Source organism: Leucoraja erinacea, chromosome 2 (genome assembly GCF_028641065.1).
Source record: "Leucoraja erinacea ecotype New England chromosome 2, Leri_hhj_1, whole genome shotgun sequence".
NCBI classification, from domain to species: domain Eukaryota; kingdom Metazoa; phylum Chordata; class Chondrichthyes; order Rajiformes; family Rajidae; genus Leucoraja; species Leucoraja erinaceus.
Window position 1 is genome coordinate 62,992,338 of NC_073378.1, and position 24,655 is coordinate 63,016,992.

General features: G+C 41.5%; 1 protein-coding gene across 1 annotated transcript in view; it reads left to right on the forward strand.

Annotated features, from left to right (window-relative positions):
- The window catches only part of LOC129710755 (MARVEL domain-containing protein 3-like), a 40,367-nt gene extending 23,913 nt beyond the window's left edge, over nucleotides 1-16,454 (forward strand). The window contains exon 4 of the mRNA XM_055657985.1: nucleotides 14,390-16,454. Coding sequence (XP_055513960.1) covers nucleotides 14,390-15,072 — 683 coding nt within the window. The 3' untranslated portion in view covers nucleotides 15,073-16,454. The remainder of the gene's footprint in view (nucleotides 1-14,389) is intronic.
- Nucleotides 16,455-24,655: the final 8,201 nt, after the last annotated feature.

Consider the following 24,655-nt stretch of genomic DNA (forward strand, 5'->3'; position numbering starts at 1 on the left):
CTTGGGCGTGTAATTTTCCTGGGCAAACTGAAATTTATTTGAACACTTAGGTGATCTGCAGAGCCGCTCAGAGCAATAAAAGGACATATTTTCAATACATTTTGCTTTTGTTAAGAGGACTATGGGAAATAGACAATAGGTGCAGGAGTAGGCCATTCAGCCCTTCGAGTCAGCTGATCATCCCCAATCAGTACCCCGTTCCTGCCGTCTCCCCATACCCCCTGTCTTTTAGAGCCCTATCCAGCTCTCTCTTGAAAGAATCCAGAGAACCTGCCTCCACCGCCCTCTGAGGCAGAGAATTCCACAGACTCACAACTCTCTGTGCAAAAAAGTGTTTCCTCGTCTCCGTTCTAAATGGCTTACTCCTTATTCTTAAATTGTGGCCCCGGGTTCTGGACCCCCCCAGCATTGGGAACATGTTTCCTGCCTCTAGCGTGTCCAAACCCTTAATAATCTTATATGTTTCAATAAGATATCCTCTCATCCTTCTAAACTCCAGAGTATACAAGCCCAGCCGCTCCATTCTCTCAACATATGACAGTCCCACCATCCTTTAACCTTGTAAACCTACGCTGTACTCCCTCAATAGCAAGAATGTCTTTCCTCAAATTAGGGGACCAAATGTTGTCTCACTAGGGCCGTATATAACTGCAGAAGGAACTCTTTGCTCCTATACTCAACTATTGTTATAAAGGCCAACATGCCATTCGCTTTCTTCACTGCCTGCTGTACCTGCATGTTTACTTTCATCGACTGATGAACAAGGACCCCCAGATCCCCTTTTCCCAACTTGATACCATTTAGATTGCCTTCCTGTTTTTGCTACCAAAGTGGATAACCTCACATTTATCCACATTAAATTGCATCTGCCATGCATCTGCCCACTCACCCAACCTGTCCAAATCACCCTGCATTCTCATAGCATCTTTCTCACAGTTCACACTGCCACCCAGCTTTGTGTCATCTGCAAATTTGCTAATGTTACTTTGAATCCCTTCATCTAAATCATTGATGTATATTGTAAATAGCTGCGGTCCCAGCACCGAGCCTTGCAATACCGCACTAGTCACTGCCTGCCATTCTGAAAGGGACCTGTTAATCCCTACACTTTGTTTCCTGTCGGCCAACCAAGTTTCTACCCCTAATACCATGTGCCCTAATTTTGCCCACTAATCTCCTATGTGGGACCTTATCAAATGCTTTCTGAAAGTCCAGGTACACTACATCCACTGGCTCTCCCTTGTCCATTTGCCAAGTTACATCCTCAAAAATTTCTAGAAGGTTAGTCAAGCATGATTTCCCCTTCGTAAATCCATGCTGACTTGGACCGATCCTGTTACTGCTATCCAAATGTGCCGCTTTCATCTTTTATAATTGACTCCAGCATCTTCCCCACCACCGATGTCAGGCTAACTGGTCTATAATTCCTGTTTTCTTTCTCTCGACTTTCTTAAAAAGTCGGATAACAAATGCCCAGATCCCCTGATACTTATCAAAACAGCGTGTAAGTTTGTGTTGAGATATGAGGACCCCAATATCTCCCAAGGCAGAAATAGAGGGGATTAATATGCTTCTTCCATCAGTTCCACCAAGAATTTTTCAATGTATGCTGAGTTTAGGATGGAGTTTCGACAGGTTTACAGGGATATGGGCCAAACGCCGGCAGGTGGGACAAGTGTTGATGGGAAATGTTGGCCAGTGTGGGCAAGTTAGGCTGAAGGGCCTATTTCCACACTGTATAACTCTATGAAGAACAAAATATCACACAAAAGTGGTACATGGTTACAGTGCAGCAAGACCTGGGTGTTGCAACGAGACCTGGGTGTCATGGTACACCAGTCATTGAAAGTAGGCATGTAGGTGCAGCAGGCAGTGAAGAAAGCAAATGTTATGTTAGCATTCATAGCAAAAGGATTTGAGTATAGGAACAGGGAGGTTCTACTGCAGTTGTACAGGGTCTTGGTGAGACCACACCTGGAGTATTGCGTACTGTTTTGGTCTCCTAATCTGAGGAAAGACATTATTGCCATAGAGGGAGTACAGAGAAGGTTCACCAGACTGATTCCTGGGATGGCAGGACTTTCATATGAAGAAAGACTGGATAGACTCGGCTTGTACTCGCTAGAATTTAGAAGATTGAGGGGGGATCTTATAGAAGCGTATAAAATTCTTAAGGGGTTGGACAGGCTAGATGCAGGAAGATTATTCCCGATGTTGGGGAAGTCCAGAACTAGGGGTCACAGTTTAAGGATAAGAGGGAAGTCTTTTAGGACCGAGATGAGAAAATCAGTTTTTACAGTGGTGAATCTGTGGAATTCTCTGCCACAGAAGGTAGTTGAGGCCAGTTCATTGGCTATATTTAAGAGGGAGTTAGATGTGGCCCTTGTGGTTAAAGGGATCAGGGGGTATGGAGAGAAGGCAGATACAGGATACTGAGTTGGATGATCAGCCATGATCATATTGAATGGCGGTGCAGGCTCGAAGGGCCGAATGGCCTACTCCTGCACCTATTTTCTATGTTTCTATGTAAGAACAAACCCTTCAACCAACCATGTCTGTGCCAAACATGATGCCAAGACCATCACTTCTCTACTGCACATAACCCATATCTCGCCATTCCCTGCATATCAATATGGCTATCTCTTCTTAATAAACAGACACCACACAAACTGTTTGGTAGACCAGTTCAAAACTTTACTTAACATCGGCCGATGGAAGGGAGCGAGTATTCCAGCTAAGTGACCAATGTAGATACTCAACTGTCCTCGGTCCTCTTCTCTGAACAACAGAATTACATTGCCTTAAATAGGGTTTTTTGTCCCCTTAGCACATTCCACAGACATTAATCATGTCAGAGGTACAGGAAAAGGTTTCCACAGATTGCATCACATCAAAGGCCTTTTGTTTACATGGTACAAGATATACTAAAAACATTGGTCATTTGCTTTATGGCATCTCACTTCAAAGATGTGACCAACTATGTCTCTCTTCCTCTATCACCTCCTCCCCCATAAACATTGGTCATTTGCTTTATGGCATCTCACTTCAAAGATTTGACTAGCTATGTCTCTCTTCCTTGTTGTCACTTCCTCACTTGGGAGACAATGTTATGGTATTTATTATCCCACACACTGCAACCTGAGACAAGCCTAATTTGACACTAAATATAAACTGTAAGCTAGCCCTGAAACCTATTTTAATTTTTTCTTATTTTTGTAACTTTATTCGGCTTCATCAATCCAATAGTCTTTTAAATGCCACTAACACAGCTGCTTCAACCGCCAACCCTTAGCCTCGCCTTCCAAGCACTCACCTTTCTCTATGTAAAAATAAACTTGCTCCGCACGTCTCCTTTAACCTTTGCCCCTCTCACTATAAAGCCATGCCCTCTAGTATTTGATTTTTCCATGCTGGGAAAAGATTCTGACTGTCTACCCTATCTATGCTGCTCATAATTTTACACACATCTACCAGGTCTCCCCGCAGCCTCCAGTGTTCTAGAGAAAACAATCCAAGTCTGTCCTACCTCTCACTATAAATGATACTGCCTAATCCAGGCATCAAAAATGGTTATCCTCCTCTGCACCCTTTCTAAAGCCTTCACATCCTTCCTGTAGATGACCACATAATACACCACCTAACCATTGTTCTATAAAGCTATATCATGACTTCCTGACTCTTACACTGCTCCAACCTAACAAAGCAAGCATCCTACATGCCCTCTTTACTACTGTGTTTCCGCTTTTGGGGAGTTATGGACTAGGACTCCAAGATCCCTCTGTACAACAATACTGTTAAGGGTCGTGCCATTAATTGAAGATTTTCCCCTTAAAATTGACCTCTCAAAATGCAACATCTCAAACTTGCTGGGATTAAACTCCATCTGCCATTTTACGCCCAATTCAATAGCCGATCTATATCTCGCTGTACACTGTGACTGCCTTCCTCACAGCCTGCAACCCCGGCAATCTTGGTGTCATCTGCAAACTTACTATCCAACCCATCTACGTTTACGTCCAAACATTCTGTGTAGTATGTTGCTGTGCTTCCCGAACTCTGATGTGGACTAATTTCATAGCTTTTGCTAACTGCTATATTGGGAAAAAGACTAAAGTCTATCAGAGGAAAAAAAATATGTCCTTGGTTGCATGCACTAAATGCACAGTAGCTGCACATTGTTCAAAAATGTTGTTTTAAATTTTTGTTTTGTTCCTTTAAAGCTGCTAGTATATATTACACAATTAACACAGTGTTACACAATTAACACAGTCAACAATTAATTTCTACCTAAATAGCTTTATTAATTCTGATGCTGCAACTAAAATATTTGTAATAGCATGGAATGTGTTAGATGGTGTACATCAATGATACTAGTGTGGTGCACATTGCAATCCAAATTCTTAATGGCATGTGCTTTCATTGCTCAACATGGTCATGTAGGCTGCCTTCACAATGAGGCTTTCCAAAACATAAATCTTCAAACTGTTTTATAACCACAAGATGAATAATATACCTAAAAAAGACCATAAGGCAAACAATAATCAAGTGTCAAGACTCTTTAATTGTCATCATGGGCCTCCAGAGAAACAATATAATTCATACTTCTGAAACTAATTTCTTACCAAATCATCTATATTGCACCGGCATTTAAAATGAGAAAAAATAAACTGATTACCAGTCTGAAGAAGGGTCTCGACCTGAAACGTTACCAATTCCCTAGGGGGCGCCGTCCTGTGTGGTATGGCTGCCCAGCCTGCAGCTGTCTGTTTTTCATCTATTTTCTTATTTTTAGTTAGTTGAGTGTTTTTGTTTTTAGGAGCTCTAGCCTTTTTATGTGGGAGGTGGGGGGGGGGGGGGGGGGGGGGGGGGGGGGGGGGGGGGGGGGGGGGGGGGGGAAGGGGGAAACTGCTTTCTAGGGTCTCCTACCTAGTCGGAGAGGCATGGAGCTCCACAACTGGCAATCTCGGCGAGAGATCCCAGGCTCTGCGATGTTTAAGTTCAGCGCCGCCGCCTGCAGCTGGCCGCTCCACAGACCCACAGCTCCGCAATGTTTTTCTGAGAGGCAGCTTTTCTCCGGGCTGCAGTTTCGACCTGTCCTCGCGGCCTACCAGCGGGCCTGGAGCGGCGTTTCCTGTCGGGTACCGCCCAGTACCTCGGCTTCGGCGGCGGCACAGCGCTAGAACGCTATCGCGGAGCAGAGCGGGCGATGCCTTGCCCGGGTCGCCGCGCTGGAGCTCCGGTGAGCTGAAGACCGCCGAGAAAAACATCGCGGAGCTGCGGGTCTGTGGAGCGGCCTGCTGCGGGCGGCAGCACTGAACTTAACACCGGGAGCCTGGGATCTCTCGCCGAGATCGCCAGTTGTGGAGCTCCATCCGGTGCGGCCTTGTTGGCTTCGGAAGCCGCGGCCTCCAGTACGGAAGCGGCTGTTCCAGGTGTCCCATGCCGCTGAGGATTCTCCCGACGCTGGAGCTACATCACCCATGGAGAATGGCCTGGAACATCGGGCCTCCGTAGAGGCGACTGCGGAGGCCTCAATAGGCCCGACTATGGCTGAACTGGAGATGGGGACTGGACATTGTGCCTTCCCCCACAGTGGGAACCATTGTGGGGAATGTTTTTATGTTTATTGTTAAACCTCTTTAATGTTATGTCTAATCTTTATCTGTGTGCTGCCTGGCAAGACAAATTTCACTACACCATTTGGTGTACGTGACAATAAATGTCCTTTGTCCTTTGTCCTTTAATTCCTTCCATCCAAAGATGCTGCCTGACCCGCTGATTTACTCTAGCATTTTGTGTCTACGCAGAGTGGATTATGTATCACTTGAGTAATACAACATGGTAATTTATTTTACTTTAACCATTTATCTGCGTCACCTTCTAAATTCTTCTCATAGAATATAAAAATTAGAATAAACAATTAGGAGTCCTTCCAATGTGTGTTATAGGTCCTTTTTAAGTCCCTTCAATTTGTAAATCTGCAAAACAAAAATGATCTTGATGATTATAATGATTTAGATTTAAAGATTCTTCATAATTCCCTGTTGAAAATAGCATGCAGTGTTCTGAACTTATGTATTCTGAACTTCTTTAACCTACTCTATATTTGTTTCATTCATTTGGACTGCAGCCTTGTTCCAATCCCCTGAAATATAAATAGACTAAAGCACCTGTCCCACTTGGGCTATTTTGGGCGACTGTCATAGTCATAGCTGGTCGCTGAAAAACCAGCGACTGGACCCCCCTTCGACATAAAATTTGAAATAGAATCATTTTACTTTAACAACAAAACAAAAATGAGTCAGCACTGGCGACAACCTATGTTAACCGGGTGACAACTATGACAGCACTTATGTCATGAGAAGTCAAGCTTCGCTCATTGGCATCAAACCCACTGGCACTGATTGCCTCCGAACATTTTTCAACGTTCAAAATCCAGCGGCGACCAGAAAGATACTACGACTATTTGGGCGACAGAGGAGACTACTCACGACCTTACCGGCGACACATCCCGGGGACCATGTGACGACAGCCTAGTTGCCTAGAGGGGGAGAGGAGGGGGGGGGGGGAGGGGAGGGGGGGGAGAGAGAGAGAAAGAGCGAGGGATAGGGAGAGAGAGAGAGAGAGTGCCTTTTTACTTCAACCCAAACAACCATTTGCAGGCAGTGCTTTTTTACTTCATCAAACTAACTATATTTTCATTTTCAAACCAAATTAAGGGTACTCACAGTGCTGTAGACATTTGTTCAGTGTCATTCACAGCTCAGAGTGACAGAGACTAATTGACAGAGCTCCAGCTTGCAGAGACTAATTGAGGCACACCACTTCCTGGTTTTATAGTCCCTTCCCCTGCCTCCAGTGGGGGCAGCAGAGAGAATGGGGAGTTTTGTAAAAACATTAATATCTCTGTCATTTTTCATCGGCGGGAAAAATCCTCGGCACACATATGGCGGAGGGGGGCTCTGAGCAAGGTGGCCAAAAATGACGGCCATAGGTGGCGGCGTTATCTCGCGGAAATCGCAGCACAGATGGCCAAAACCGGTCAAGAACAGACTTTTAATAATATAGATATGTAACCATATATGGCTGTGAATTTCTCTAACCACCCCCCCTCCTTTATGTCCCCCACACCTTTGCTACTCCCCCTCCTCTTGACTCCCACCTATTTCTCTTCACTCCCCCCCCCCCCTCCACCACTCCTGCTACCTTCCCGACTATGGCCTCATAATGACAACATATTTGGTTCATGAATTACACTATATTAAACAGTTATGAAAATACTTAGCATTTATTAGCATTTGCATTACTATTCTTCATCTGTTCTTCAATCCTGTCTTTCTATTTTTCTATTTTCAACTCGAAAAAGTGTTTTACTATCTGTTCTCTAGTGATGCTGCCTGACCTACTGAGTTACTCCAGTACGTGTGTCCTTTTCTGGATTCATATCGTTTTTGAAAGTACCTGCTTATTAATCATATCTGAGTACTTCCATCATTCTTGGATTTCAAGCAGCTGCCATTCTGTTCTGATGGCTCCCAGTCCTGAACTGAATTGTATCACCAAAATAAAAGACAGAAACAGAAAAATAAACCAGTCTCTCTGACTAAACTATTTCTCACTAAACTTAATTAAACATCAATGCTATAATTTACACTTAAAGGTTTGATTTTGTCTGGTTTATTATTTTGTCGCTTGCTCTGAGATATAACGAAAAACCTTGCTGTGCCACTATCCCTGGCAAGTCGTACAACATAACCAACATAGATTGTGCAGAACAACAAGAAAGGTAAAAAAATTACAGAATGGTGTTGCAGCAAAGGGGAAAGTGCAGATAAAAATAGTGCAAAGATCACAGCGAGGTAGGTTGGGGGCTTGGGAACACATTCTTAACTCATGAGAGTTTTGTTCAAGAGCCTGTAGGAAAAACTGTAATCAAATAATAGATTTTATTAATAGAATATAAGAAATACAAATTACCAACCAAAACAAAAATGCATTTTGTGCTGAGTGGTATATGGTAGAATTAGATATTCAATTAAAAGTTAGCAAAACAGAAAATGCTGAAAAAGGAACAAAAATTCTGTATTTATGGACACAAACGGGTTCTCTTTTCACAGAAGCTAAGTGTTTCCACTGTTTTCTGTTTTCATTCCAGATTTTCTTATTTAGTCATGAAAAAAATGCTAATATTTTAATGCATAAGTACTTCCATAACTGTTTAATATAGTGTAGTTATTGAACCAAATCTGTTATGGCCTCATTGTTCCTCTATTGCTCTGTTCTGGTGAGGGGTTATGCATTTCCCATTAACAGCTTCCTCAATCTGGTTGTTGCAGGATTGTTGCAGATGTTTGAAATCATTCTCAACCTGGTGGTACTGATCTGTGCTGCAGCAACCCAGAGTGCTTCTGCAGGCTTCGCTAGTATTGGAGGCTTCGGGAGTGCCTATTATTACAACATGGGTTATTCCAACAGTGGATTTCTAAATCACGAAGTACAGCAGATATAACAGCAGCACAACTAGATGTAGTGTACAATGCAATGAAGTCGACCACTGTGTACTGTGCAGTAGGGATTAGTGTTCTGCTGCTTGCTTTCTCCATGGCTTTTCTTATTGGTGGATGTATATTGCAATTCAACAGGTCCTCGGTGCTGCAAAGCGAATACCCATCGTTTGTGATTATGGAATGTACAGCAAAGGCCCTTGAGACAGTGGTTTACATCATAGGAGTGGCATTGTATCTTCACTTCATTCATAAAATTAATGCCTCAGATATGTGCAAACAGAGAGAATCACTCTACAATCGCCATGGCTACAGCTCGGTGAAATGTGCCATATTAGGTACAGAAGTTGCTGTTTCCATCTTTGCCGTGATGTTAACAATTGTTTACATTGCTGGTTTGGTTTTTGGAGTTTTAGCTTATCGAAAGCTACAAGCTGCACAATCGGAACATACAAAGTCTCCTGAGACCTCTGCTATGTGGAGACATGTGACAACTTCAGAGACACAGCCAATGAAATCTGACATTCTATAAATATAAACTATAAAAATAAGCTGACATTTTTATAATACAAATAACAATGTTTAAAGCCTAAGCTTAGGCCTCAGGATTCTGGATCTTTAATGCTAGTTTAAAATAAATTCACAGGCAATTCTATTTCTTTATAAATTTATCAGGTATGTTTTATTGCATGCTGAAGTTCATTTTACACCACAAAGTGGTAAAGTTTCTAAAGATTGCTAGACTTTTTATGTAGACACCAGAATGTTTTGTTGATCCAAACACGTAATAAGGAAATGAGTACATTAAGTTTTCCCTCACTTTCCTTAATCCCTACTGAACCTAGTAGAAGTTGTGCTCTTGAAAGAGGATGTAACAAATGAAACAAACTAACTTCGGAAGTTATTAAGCTATGCTCAAATTTTAAGCGTGGTAAAAGCTGTTGTTACTTTTAGGCTAGTGATATTTTGATTTCTGAGGGAGCTACGTTATGAAGTTAGATATGACCAACCAGTATATTGTGTCAATTGGTCAGTGTATTTGCAATAAATTTTGAGGCCTGGAGATATGGTGTGTGAAAAGACCTTTTGTATATATCAATTTTATTATCATTCACCTAACGAAGGGACATAATTAACTAACTACCTGCATTTGTATTGGCTCTTTTCTAGTTAATATTTTGTAATATTTTCTGATATTTTTGTGGTACATATATGTGAAGGAAATATTTTGGAAAATATTTCTCCAATAGATTTCTATTAACATACTGTTTACATTTTTCTTACATTATTCATTATTTACTTTTGTCTTATTTGTATAAGTAACTCCATTTTATGTGGGAAGTTAGTACCAATCTCGAGATTCTGGTTTGATTGGTAGAATGATAGAAAATGCAATGAGATGAAGAGAAAGGGAGAGCAGTATTTTAAACCATCTTTATGCCGCTGGTCTGAAATTTTCTTCTTGATAGTTTTATGAAGCTGATCGTTGCTAAAGTACATTCCCAGCAGGTTACTTTCCAGAAATGTCACTCTTTGTGTGTACTCCTTTGTGCTGTATGTAGGTGTACCATTTGAGGAGAATATAGATCAGCTGGTAAAAACTGTGAATGTTTTCATCTCTTCACTTTGTTAAGATCTTCCATTCTACCTAGCAAAGGAGAAAAGTGGTTTTAAAATGACAAGAATAATTGTCATTGACAGTACTGGCAAAAATCTGGTGCAGGCTTAATGTTAAGACTTATTTTAGTTTATTATTGTTTATTTAGTTTATTATTGTGGTTACTACAATGTTACATTAATGTTTTGAATCTCACTCACCATTTGTTTGTATTTGTATGTTTGTATTGTTAAGTTGACTACTACATACTGAAAGGGTTTGGAACCTCTCATTGATTTCATTTCTTAGAATGAATCTTAACTATTTTTTATAATGCTGGTATAAGATGCTTAAAATTGAAAACGCAAAAAGAACATTATAGTCCAAGGTCATTTCACGTGGAATTGGAAGATGAAGTAGCAGAATGCCACAAAAGAGTACCTGCAAATTAGGAGTTTGATAAGAAAAAGGTGGATCACGACATTCCAAAATTATCGGCAAAGGGAAGCTTGGTATTTGTTATTGGCATAAATGATTTGAACATGGGAATTATGCACAATTTCACTCTGACGTTGAATTATATAGTAACACCGACCGAGAACTGACAGAATATTGGGAGGCACGAATCAAAATTGGTGAATGGATGTGCAATTCCCAAATGAAAAGTTAAAGGTGAAGTTGACATTTTGGCAGGAAGAATGAAGGCTTGGGCTTCTCAAAAAATCTTATTCTAAATTAGTTTGAGATATGAGGAATCCGAGTCATTGTGCCAGATGTAACTAACTCCAGTTTACTTAAAACACTTAAGGTGCCTTCTGAAGCTAAAATGTTGCATCTTCAGATTGTGTAATAATAAGATTAAGGTACAGTACACTTTTGAAGGAAATTTATTTACGTTGGATTTTTCATATGCGACAACAAGTCCAAAGTGTTTTGTAACCATGAAATGTGATGTGTTCAAAAATGTTTTTCCTTCATTAATGCTATATTTTGGGTATGAATGGAGAACTTAAGACTCACTGGTTGAATTGAACATAATTATTAATTAATAATAATTGGATTTTTAATGTATTTTATTAAATTATATTTAAGAAAATAAATAGTTTTTTCATCATAAATGAATTCATTGTTACATTTATTATGTAAGGTATTATGAGGCACCAAAATTTAAAAAGACCTTGCAAAACTAAAATTAAGAAATCTTTGTAAGAAAAACAGAAAATACTGGAAATACACAATACATCAGACAGAGTAAAAGTATCCCGCAAATTTTGTTTTGTTTCAAATTCCCAATATCTGTAGTTTTAGTTTTGATTCTCACTTAAAATGATGTTACGTTAGATTTTAAATAATTCGTTCTTCAGCACATAGATCATAGATCAGTGCAGCACAGGAAACTTCAACCCACAATGTCTGTGCCGAACATCATGCCGTCAAACTCCATATATCTCTATTCCCTGCAGATCCATGTGTATACTCAAAATCCTCTTAAATGCTACCATCATATTTGCCTCCACCACCACCTTTGCCAGCACAATCCAAGCATTCACCATTCTCTGAATACAAAAAACCTTGCCCCACACATCTAACTTGCCCCTTTCGCCTACGCCCACTAGTATTGATATTTCCATCCTGGGAAAACAGTTCTATCTATGCTCTTCACAATTTTATATACTTCTATCTGGTCTCCCCTCAGCTTCTGACATTCCAGTGTAAACAATCCAAGTCTGTCCAACTTTCCATGTAGTTAATACCCTTTAATTCAGGCATCATTCTGGAAAACCTCTTCAGCACCCTCTCCATCTTCCTGTAGTGGGGTGACCAGAACTGCCCCTCAGAATCAAATTAAATCTTTCCCATCTCACATTATAGCCTGCCCTGTAGTTCTGGATTTCCCTACACTTAGAAAGAAAAATTGACATTCACTCTACCTATTCCCCTCATGATTTTATATGCATCTTTAGATCACCCCTCAGCCACCTGCGCTCCAAGGAGTAAAGTCCAAGCATGCTCAATCTCTTCCTATGGCTGAGGCAGCCCTGTCCTGGCATTATCCTCGTAAATCCTCCTTGCACCCTTTCCATCTTAATGCCATCGTTCCCATAGCAGGCTGACCAAAACTAAACATAAGGTTCCAAGCAGTCTCACAAAGGTCTTGTACAACTGTAACATAATGGCCCAATTTCTACACTCAGTTCCCCGGCTGATGATGACCAGCATACAAAAACATTTTTACACCACACTATCTATCTGCAAAGCCACTTACAGGAAACTGTAATTCTACTCTGAAATCTCTGCTCAATAACACTCCGCAGGTACCTACCATTTACTGTGAAGGTCCTGCCTTGTTTTGACATCCCAAAATGCAACATCTCACAATTTTCTGAATTAAACTATTAGCCAATTCATGGCCCACCTGACTTGCTGATCAAAATTACATGTTATTTCGGGACAACTAACCTTGCTGTCTACAATACCACTTATTTTAGTGTCATCTGTAAACTTTCTGAATATGCCTTATACTTTTCAGATAAAAATGATAAACAGCAATGATCCCTGAGGCTCACCATCAGTCACAGACCTCCAGTCTGAAAATAAAACCTCCCACCACCACCCTTTGCTTCCTGTGATGAAGCCAATTCTGTATCGATTTGGGTCTAAAGAAAGGTCTCGTCTGAATTGTCACCCATTCTTTCTATTCAGAAATGCTGCCTGTCCTGCTGAGTTATTCCAGCATTTCGTGTCTATCTTTGGTGTAAACCAGCATCTGCAGTTCCTTCCTACACATCTGTATCTACATAGCTAGCTTTCCCTGGATCCCATGCGATTTAACCTTCCTACCATGTGGAAACTTATCAAAATCCTTGCTGAAGTCCATATCAACCAAGTCTATCGGCCTCTCTTCATTAACCGTCTTAGTTATTTCTTCAAAAAACTCAAATCTAATTCAAATCAAATCAAATTAATTCATGAGACATGATCTCCCAAGCACAAAACCATGAGATTATCCCTAATCAACCCGTCTTTCCAAATGCATGCACATATTATCCCTCAGTATCCTCTCAGGGAGTCATGCAGAAATGGAATGGGGCGATGAAGTGGTGCACTAATAGAGGTGCTGCCTTACAGTTCCTTAGAGCCGGGTTCGATCCTATCTGTGGGTGTTGTCTGTCCAGAGTACTGACATGTACTGCTCCAGGAAGTTAAGCAGGTTTGGCTCTGTTTAGTTATTACTCCCGAGTTCTTGAGTTGGGGCCTACCGAGCACCAGGATGACTAATCAGTCATTCTAGTTTTTCTCTCCCTGGGTGGCCTCTAGCTAGGGCATGATTAATTTATTCACTCTTTCATCAGGAAAAAAAAAATAAATAACAATTTTACTGAGGAATTATTCATGATCTGGAATATATTGCCTAAAAGGGATGAGGAAGCATATTTGTTTATTATTATCCAAAACAACTAAATAGTTATTTGAAGTAAAAAATAACCTACATGGGTAAGGTGGAAGAATTAGACTGACACAAAATAGTCATTGTTGTGTTTAGTTAGTTTAGAGATACAGCGTGGAAACAGGCCCTTCAACCCACTGAGTCCACGCCAACCATCAATCGAACTAGTCAATGTTATCACACTTTTGTATCCTACAAAGGGCAATTTAAAGGAACCAATTAACCTATAAACCTGCATGTCTTTGGAATATCGGAGAAAACCGTAGCACCCAGAGAAAAGCAACACTCTCAACTACCGCAAATCTGAAAACTTGATTGAAAAAGAAACAACTAATTTCATTAAGAACAAGTCATGATGTGTCACTGTCTTGCTTGGTTTCTAACTCTAAACTGTGAGATATGTGATATAAAATAAAGGGGTCTGTCAGAGTGGAGATACTTGGGTAATTATTCTGTTCAGTTAATGTTAATGACCACACTGATTAGTTTAGAGATACAGCATGGAAATTCAGTCCACCAATTTCACGTCGACCAGCGATAACTCGGACACTTGTTCTAGTCCTATACACTTGGGATAATTTAAAGCCAATTAACCTGCATGTCTTTGGAATGTGGGACGAAATCAGAGCACAGGGAGAACGTGCCATGGGCAGGATCACCCTTACGTAGTCAGGATCAAACCCGGTCTCTGGCATTTTATGACTAAGCACAAAGAAGCCATTCTGTGCGATCATTTTTTTAAGTAACTAACCAAGAGAGAGCAAGGCTAATGTTTCATCTTTGCAGTCTGAAGTTATTTTATGATTGTGAGGTTTCAAAATATTTATATTTTGTTTGCAGGTGTCTTGCAGTTTTCTGAAATCGTAACCAACTTCATGGTCTTGGTCTGTGTGGCAGCATCGCAAGCAGCAATTTCTGGATACACGTCCAGGGGAGGCCTTGGGATAGGCGCTTTCAACATTGATTCAGCATATAGCCCTTTCCAAGGCACGGAGCTGAAGGAGATCCGGGAATATGATATGCAGTTCACTCAGATGAGAGCTCCTTGCGTGTATGGAGGGGTGACATTCAGCATTGTCCTTGGTTCTCTCACAATTTTTTTTCTGGTGGGTGGTGCAAAACCTCTTCACCGTATTTCTCCAAAAATTCTGATAGCTGAATTTGTGTTCAACATTCTTGCATGCATAGGGTATATAGTGGGTGTTGCACTTTACTTGCATCTCATAATTAAGGTAAATAGCACCGAAGTTTGCAGATTAAGACACCGTTTGTATGCAGGCCGGGGTTACAATTTTATGAATTGTGATGTTCAAGGCGGAGATGCCGCTGTGGCATTATTTGGCATAATCTCTGCCGGCATGTATTGTGGAAGTGCAGTTCTGAGTTTCCTGACGCTGAGAACTGTGAAGAAAATTATATATGTAAACAATGCAGTTCAACATAGTTTGGAGGAAGATGAATATAAAAAGCGTATAAATCATCAGGAGGTGAAGACTGATGTTGACCTGACAACATTTGTGTGAAGTAGCTGCGTCATGCTAACTATATCTTAATTCCCAAAATCAAAATACTGCAGATTCTAAAATCTGACATAATACCAGAAAATGTTAGAAATACTCTGTTAATATCCATTGCCTCATCAAAATTAGATGATAGACAATTGAGACTTTCATATTATGAAGGTCTCAAGTTTAATCTCCTGTCACTGCTGAATTCGCTAGACACTAAAACAGATACTAAACCTGGCTACTATTTCCAGGGCCGGAAGAGGAGAAATTCACTTTGGATAGTTATCCAGGAATCTCTGTAGTGTGTGCATATGGTTTCCAAACAGGAATATAGTCAGTTGGTTATTTTAAAATTCATCAGATTGCAAAAATAATGACCAACTTGAGAGCAACCAGGACAGAATCTGTGAACTATCAAGATGAAATAATAATTTTATATTTTTCCATTCAACAAAACTAAAAAAGGTTTTTTAAAATGTAATGGTGAACGTTCATAACCTTGATATTTTTAACTCATTTCCTTTTTAAATTTATAACACTAGGAGATACCTAGGTATATGGTCAGTTAATATATTGATTAAGAAATTGAATTAATAGAAGGGTCTCGACCCGAAACGTCGCCCATTCCTTCTCTCCAGAGACGCTGCCTCACCTGCTGAGCTACTCCAGCATTGTGTGTCTACCTGGGTAAAAAATCTTTGTTGCTGGTGCTTTCCAGGTGCTTTAGGCCACTTTTTGTATGCCTTTCAAATATTTAATTCCATTAAAGACGGGCAACATATAATTACAATAGGCAATTTATAATTTAGCAGCAAGGGCTAGTGAGCAAAGACCAACTTCTGCAGCACTAAACATTCATATGCCATAGTGGTTATGATGTTCTTCTTAATGAGTGAGTGAATCTAAAATGTCACTTATCAGGTTATTGTGAAAGCCATCTGTCAATCATTGTGTGTGTCAAATTATATATTTTAAAGTCTATTGTTCGTTCTCTATAAAATACAGATTTAATAAAACCTTTTGGATTTGAGCCAATGTTTAAGCTGCTGCATTTCCACTCTGTTTTAAACACTTCTTATTTCACTGTGTTGCTATCTTAATATGCTATAGTACATACAAGCTGGATGAACAAAATCAGCTTTAAAATTACTTCAAATCAAATTATTTCAGCACTGCAGTGGAAAATTTACTGAAAGCAGTGCACTTGCCATGGAGTGTACATACGATAAAGTTACTGATGCTATGTGTAGAAAATAGTTTGCATGAATTGTAAATAACTTTGCACCTAATAAAAACACGCAGTAACTATTTTACATGTGGTTTTGTTAAGGTATTAGAAACCTAGTACCTATTTTGTAAGGCTACATTGAAATTTGTATTTTAAATAAACTTCTTTTCAAAAACACGTGTTTTGTGACAATTTAGATTAAAATATATTTCTATTAATTTTACTAAATAAATTATGATATTTATTGTGTAGGAAGGAACTGCAGATGCTAGTTTATACCAAAGATAGACACAGGATGTTGGAGTAACTCAGCGGGACAGGCAGCATCTCTGGAGAGAAGGAATGGGTGACGATTCAGGCGAGACCTTTCTTCGGGTTGAGACCATTCGTCAGGTCGGAAGAAGAGTCTTGACCCGAAACGTCACCAATTCCTTCTCTCCAGAGATGCTGCCTGTCCCGCTGAGTTATTACAGCATTTTGAAACTATCTTTTATGATATATATTGTTGACCATTAATACATGGCTATTTGTAGTAGACAACTGTGGCATTTCTGAGATTTCAACAGTTTGTACACATCAGAAAAACTTTGTTGACCATAAAGCACATTGAGATCTCTTGAAAGTTATGAAAGGTGGTGGACATCTGACTTTAGCTAAAAAAAATATTGGTTCCCCATTTGTTCAATTCCATGTTGGAACATCTAATTACCACATAGCAGATGAATGTTCTTGCCTGATGCCTATCCCGATGAGGTCATCTATCACATTTTGCCAACCACAAACATAACTTTATTATCACACCTCTACACCTTCTGCCCGATGGGAGAGAGGAGATTCAAGGCCTTAACCTGCTGCCACGTGAGGGTTGCAACACAGTAGGTTCAGAAATTTTAGAAATGATGTTGCGTGCAGTTCTGGTTGCCCCATTACAGGCAAAATGATGCAATGAAGGTTTACAGGAATGCTGTCTGGATTAGGGGGTTTCAGCAATAGAGAGGCTGGATAGACTTGGATTGTTTCCTCTGGAATGTTGGAGGTTGAGGGGAGGCAACAGAATATATAAAATTAAGAGCGGCATAGATCGGGTAGACCTAATTTAGAAACTTTTCCCATGGAGGAAATCTTCAACACTAGAGGGCATAGCTATAAGGTAAGTGGGGAAAGGTTTGGTGGAGGTGTGCGTGGAAGTTTTTAAAGAGAATGGTGTGGGCCTGGAAAGCATTGCCAGGGGAAGTGGAGGAGGCACATGTGATAGTGACGTTTAAGAGGCTTTTAGAGAGGCAGGTTGGTGGTGCAGGGAATAGAGGGATGCGGATCATGTACAGGAAAATGAGAAAAATGTAACTAGGCATTATGTTCGACTAAAATATTGAGGTCCGAAGGGCCCATTCCTGTGCTGTACTGTTCTATGTTCTAAGTATTGGTATTCTGTGCACTGAGACACAGTACATGCTATCCAATCAAATCATACCATACATGAATACAATCAAGTCATACACAAGTACAACAGGTAGTGCAAAGAGAATAAATAGTGCCATAGCTACAGAGTAAGTGAAAATAGAAAGGTCGCAAATAGATAGGTTGGGAAAGAAGCTGTTCCTCAATCTGGTGGAAGGTGCTTTCAATCTTTCGGAGAATATATACCGGGAGGGCGGGAGCATTTGAGACACAAAGTACTTTGTCAGACTTCTTCTGGTGGCAAAAAGGTTTGAGGGGAAAGCAGACTATTATCTAAATGGCGGCCGATTGGGAAAGACCTAATTGCAGCGAGACCTGGGTGTCATGGTACACCAGTCATTGAAGGTAGGCATGCAGGTGCAGCAGGCAGTGAAGAAAGCCAATGGTATTTTAGCATTCATAGCAAAAGGATTTGAGTATAGGAGCAGGGAGGTTCTACTGTGCAGTTGTACAGGGTCTTGGTGAGACCACACCTGGAGTAATGCGTACAGTTTTGGTCTCCAAATCTGAGGAAGGACATTATTGCCATAGAGGGAGTGCAGAAACGGTTCACCAGACTGATTCCTGGGATGTCAGGACTGTCTTATGAAGAAAGACTGGATAGACTTGGTTTATACTCTCTAGAATTTAACTAGAAGATTGAGAGGGGATCTTATAGAAACTTACAAAATTCTTAAGGGGTTGGCCCATTCCTGTGCAGGAAGATTGTCCCGATGTTGGGGAAGTCCAGGACAAGGAGACACAGCTTACAGGATAAGGGGGAAATCCTTTAAAACCGAGATGAGAAGAACTTTTTTCACACAGATAGTGGTGAATCTCTGGAACTCTCTGCCACAGAGGGTAGTTGAGGCCAGTTCATTGGCTATATTTAAGAGGGAGTTAGATGTGGCCCTTGTGGCTAAGGGGATCAGGAGGTATGGAGAGAAGGCAGGTACGGGATACTGAGTTGGATGATCAGCCATGATCATATTGAATGGCGGTGCAGGCTCGAAGGGCCGAATGGCCTACTCCTGCACCTTATTTCTATGTTTCTATGTTTCTTCAGACTATTTGAGGTCATATTTATGTTTTAATTATCAAATTGGTCATGTTTAGCTTTGGGGAGAAGGTGGGGGTATTTCTGACAAATTTGAGTTAAACTGAATTTGTTCAATTAAGTTTACGGGGGTGGGATGGAAGTCGTGGAACTGGATCGTGAAATTAACGGAAAATTGATCAACGTTTTAAAGTTAATTTAGAAGAAGTAAGCTTTCTTGGCGTTAGAAAAGTGAAAGTACTAAGGTTGAAATTGCTGTCTCTTCTGAACATTTGTCAATGATACAACTTGTTTTGTAAAGATGTAGCTCGCTTTGGTAGTGCTCCAACAGCTATCCTCGCCTGCTTTTGTCCTTGTCCTGGCGAAGAAAGACCACACCTTGCTCTGTGGTGAAGAACGACCGCAGTAGCGGTTGCGCTGAGACGGAGCTGAAGGGAGGAGGCGCACAGCAAGCGGGGAGAACGCAGGGGGAAACCCATTGCAGCATGGATTTGGAGCAGGGTGAGATTGCATGCCCAAATAAATGGTAAGAGTTACATGGAGGAAAAGAGAAGATATGTGCCGTAAAAATGGGCGAAGAAGAGCGGGGACCGAATGCTCGAATATTTGCGGCAAATTAACATTTTAATGTTTCATGTTGGGGATGTTTAAGATGCTGGGAACGAGTCAGTGATGGCACTGGGTTAGAATCGTATTCATGGGTGACATGTTGCAAACCGCTATGCCGAATTGTAACTTATTGGCGTTTGGAGAAAACGTGACGAAGGTAAGTCTTCTCGTCGGTGTTTATGGGGCAGCATGTAAACTGTGTATCAAAAAATGTATTACAGACAATATGTTTAAGAAAGAACTGCAGATGCTGGGGAAATCGAAGGTAGACAAAATGCTGGAGAAACTCAGCCGGCGAGGCAGCAGCTATGGAGCGAAGGAATAGGCGACGTTTCGCTCCATAGATGCTGCCTCACCCGCTGAGTTTCTCCAGCATTATTGTCTACCTTGCAAACAATAGTGGTCCGCTGTAGAGGTATGAGATATTCGGTAGTGAAACGTTTGCGATTCATCGAATATGTTTTCCAGGGGAGGGGTGGATTAGAAGATGTGTGGGAATTTGAAAGTTTGGTACTAACTTGTGTAGACCCAGTGTAGATCAGCCAACAAGGGGGCGAGAGTAAAGTGAGGCTTGGTGTTTGCATGAACACTGTGATTCATTATACTCGTTACCAGCCTTTCTTCTTAATTGGGAATGCGATTGAGACTTTTTTTGTTGGTTAAAACAAAAAGTAAAACTGACCTCTCAAAAATGGGGGGAAATATATACACATTGCTGATAAAATATGGTAAAGGACAGAAAGGACCATCTCACTCTGCTGTACACTAGCCCTTCAATGCACTAGATCTATTATGCCGTTTTAAATATGCTTGTACAGGTGTGGAAACATATTAAATAAATGGCTGTAACAGCTGGGGAAAAAAATATCCAGACCAAATGTTTTGGTGCTTTTTTTTGGGGGGGGGGGCTCTGCAGTCTTTCCACTCCCGCTGCTGATGCTGGGTAGAGATGTAAGCAGTTTCCCAAATGCTTAAGATTTTACAGGACATGGGTTTTCCAACTTTCCATGGAAGACTATTTTCCTTCTAATATAATATTTTCCAGCAGCTTATAGCAGGTCGGGATTCTGTTTTGTTTAAGATATCCACAAAATGCTGGAGTAACTCAGCGGGACACGCAGCATCTCTGGAGAGAAGGAATGGGTGACGTTTTGGGTCGAGACCCTTCAGACTGATGTCAGGGGAGTGGGTGGGGCAGAGACAGAATGTAGTCGGAGACAGTAAGACTGGTGGGAGAAGGGGGAGGGGATGGAGAGAGAGGGAAAGCAAGGGCTATTTGCAGTTAGTGAAGTCAATGTTCATACCGCAGGGGTGTAAACTACCCAAGAGAAATATGAGGGGTTGTTCCTCCAATTTGTGATGGGCCTCACTCTAACAATGGAGGAGGCCCAGGACAGAAAGGTCAGATTGGGAATGGGAGAGGGAGTTGAAGTGCTGAGCAACCGGGAGATCAGGTTGGTTAAGCGGACTGAGTGGAGGTGTTCAGTGAAACGATCACCGAGCCTGCGCTTGGTCTCAACGTTGTACAGAAGTTGACACTTGGAACAGTGGATACAGTAGAAGAGGTTGGAGAAGGTGCAAGTGAACCTCTGCCGCACCTGAAAATAATGTTGGGGTCCTTGGATGGAGTTGAGGGGGGAGGTAAAGGGTCAGGTGTTGCATCTCCTGCAGTTGCAGGGGAAAGTACCTGGGGAGGGGGATGGTTTGGGTGGGTAGGGACGAGTTGACCAGGGAGTTGCGGAGGGAATGGTCTCTGCGGAAAGCAGAAAGGGGTGGAGATGGGAAGATGTGGCCTGTAATGGGATCCCATTGGAGGTGGCGAAAGTGTTGGCGGATTATATGCTGTATGCGATGGCTGATGGGGTAGAAGGTGAGGACAAGGGGAACTCTGTCCTTGTTATGAATGGGGAGTGGGGGAGTAAGAGCGGAGCAGAGACCCTAGTGAGAGCCTCATCTATAATGGGGGAGACCCTAGTTTCCTAAAGAATGAGGACATCTCCGATGATCTAGTATGTAAAACCTCATCCTGGGCACAGATGCGGCGTAGACGGAGGAATTGTGAGTAGGGGGGAGTCTTTACAGGATGCAGGGTGGGAAGAAGTGTAGTGTAGAAAGCTATGGAAGTCAGTGGGTTTGTAGTAGATGTCAGTCAACAGTCTGTCTCCTGTGATGGAGACGGTGACATCCAGAAATGGCAAGGAGATGTCGGAGATAGTACAAGTGATTTTGAATGTAGGATAGAAAATTAATCATGAAGTTGATGAAGTGATTGAGTTGTGCATGGGTGCAGAAGGCAGCACCGATGCAGTCATCAATGTAGTAGAGGTAGAGTTCGGGGATAGGACCAGTGTACGCCTGGAATAGTGATTGTGCAACTTATCCTACAAAGAGGCAGGTACAGCTGGGGCTCATGCGAGTGCCCATACACCTTGGATTTGGGGGAAGTCAGAGGAGTCAAAGGAGAAGTTGTTGAGGGTAAGGAGCAGCTCTGCGAGGTGGGGGAGAGTATTGGTCGAATAAAATTGTCTGGTTCTGCGGTCGAGGAAGAAACGGAGGGCTTTAAGACCTTCATAGTGAGGCGTGGGGGTGTAGAGTGACTGGACATCCATGGTAAAGATGAGGGAGTGGGGGCCTGGAAAACAGTTTCAATAGATAATATGTGCAGGAGTAAGCTAATTGGCCCTTCAATCCAGCACCGCCATTCAATGTGATCATGGCTGACCATTCCCAATCAGTACCCCGTTCCTGCCTTCTCCCCATATCCCCTGGCTCCGCTATCTTTAAGAACTTTATCTAGCTCTCTCTTGAAAGTATCCAGGAAACTGGCCTCCACCGCCCTCTGAGGCAGAGAATTCTACAGACTCACAACTCTTTCGTCGGAGAGAGGAGGAAAACTTCTTCAAAGTAGACATACCTTGAGGAGATTTTCGCAGTCAGTGGACAAAATGTGCAGTTGACAGTCATTGCTTTAGCATTTCCGTTGCCATGTGACTAGGTAAACAATTTGTCCTTCTCACCCCACCACACCCACAAAACCACACAACACCCAGTAGGAAGTGGTGTGGAATGACCAGGACAGCGGAGAGGTGGGACAGTTGGGTCAGAGTCACAGGTTCGAAGAGGAACTTTAATCAAGCTTGTTCAGGGGAGGGATCAGTGATCAACATAAGAGAAGAAATTGGAGTTGTCAGCATTCAGAAGATTAGGATTTAAGAACTGGGAAGTCAAGGGGAAGCGGTTCAGATTTGATGGGAGGTGTCTTGTCAATACAAGGACTTAGTTAAATTGGTCAGGATGATCAGTGGCTTCCTATTGTTGAAGTGGAAGATCTTCTTACCCAACCAAGGCTGCAAATCTGACTACCAGGATGTGGTGCACCAGACATTTGTTTAGGTGTACAGATAACTTACCTTGATCTTTCCATTACTTGTGGATGCCTTGCCTTAACACTTCCACAAACAATGGAAGAGTCAATTTAAGACTTATGAGCACCTGAAGTGTGTCATTAGTGATATTGCAGAGGGAATGTGTGGAAGGGAATTGGGAAGATCAGGAAACAATTAACCTGGAGCTGAAGAAATGCTGTTGCAGGAGAATTCCTGGCTTTGGCAGCTTGGGTAACTCGGGAGGGCACTAATAGTTCAACAGATTAGATGATTTGGGGAATGAATGACAATTGCAGACATGATTGTGATTGAGTGAAATGTCAAGGAGAATTTGGAGGGGTAGAACACTGCTTGGTTGCTGTTTTAATTTGGTGGCAATGCCATTATGTTGAAGAGCTTCACATGTGGAATTGGGGATAACATGGGCATGGATTCAGCACGTGAGAACACAATGAAGATTGTTGGAGATGGAACAGGATCAACATGGGGTTTTATTTTAAGGGGAAGGATGATGACGGCTGTTTTGAAAGGATGTGGCAAAGTAATTGCGGGGATAAAGACATTTGCAATGGTTGGCAAGCATTGGGCCTGAAAAGAAAGTTGAGAAACCGTTTAGAGGGAATTGGGTCTCAGGGAAGATGAAAAAAGACCAATTAAAGCAAGGTTCAAGAATAACCTGTTATCTTTGAACTCCAAATTAATCATGGTAGTAAAGCAGATTTGATCATGTACGGTTAAGTCAGTTTTCTTTGAGTCTATTGGAGAAAATGGGGACCAAGTTGAATGGTCGTGGTGGGAAGAACAAGCGTTTTATTCTGAATTAATACATCATAGACAAAGGTTGGAGAACCATTAAATGGGTCAGTTGTTGGATAAGTATGGTTCATTAAATTGTTGCTTGGAATAATACAAAAAATGCTAACAATTTGCAATGTTTTAAAAATTTACAGTACATCCGATTCCATCCAAGATTTCCAAAACATGCAAAGTGAAATGAAGGCAGAATTCAGTAATGCAAGAACTGGGAAAGCAGTTAAGGATAGTGCATCTGAAGTGATGATTACTTCAAAATCTTTGCCAAGCCACAAACCTATTTTAGTAGGTGTCGACCAAAAAGAGAAACGTCAAAAGAAAAGCAATGAGCTGAGTTCCAGTGTAGGACCACCACTATCCTCTGTTGTACATCATGCCAAAGCAGTGCCAGGCTCTGATCAAGCCAAGGTCCACACGTTGATGACCCAAAACTCTACAGGATACAAAAAAGTTACATTTCAACCTTCTGTATTAGAAAAATCTAAACCGACAATGAGAAGTTTATCTTCAATTACTATACCCATGCGGTTGGATGCTCTTGCCTATTTACTAAACCATGCTGTTCTAAATCCTTATAACATGATGCCTCAGGTTCCATGCTTTACTAACCAGTGCAATATAGCTACATATGGAAATGTTAATACCTGCCCTAATAGCCATATCCCTCTGACCTGCTGCCCTTGTCAAAGGAGAACACCTTGTGTAGGTGAATGTTCTTCAACACCAACATTCGTGAGCCAGCAACATAATTCTACAAATGTAATTTATCCCAACCATATGGGATATCAACTCGATCCTGTACACTCAGTGCAAAATCAGAACAACCATTACACTTATCAGGCAGTTGGCAATAAAGGCACAGCACTTAATTCAGATAATAGATGGGAAAAGGCGAGATGCTCTCCCTCCTCAACAACTACAACAAAATGGGAAGATACTCCCAGACCAAATCAAACCTTTGATGAAACATCTTATTCTGAAAGGCACAATAGTAGTTTTAATCAAGCAAGAGGTTCATCCACGAGAAATTATTTCAGAAGCACCCCAGTTCAAGGCAGCTCTGGGAAT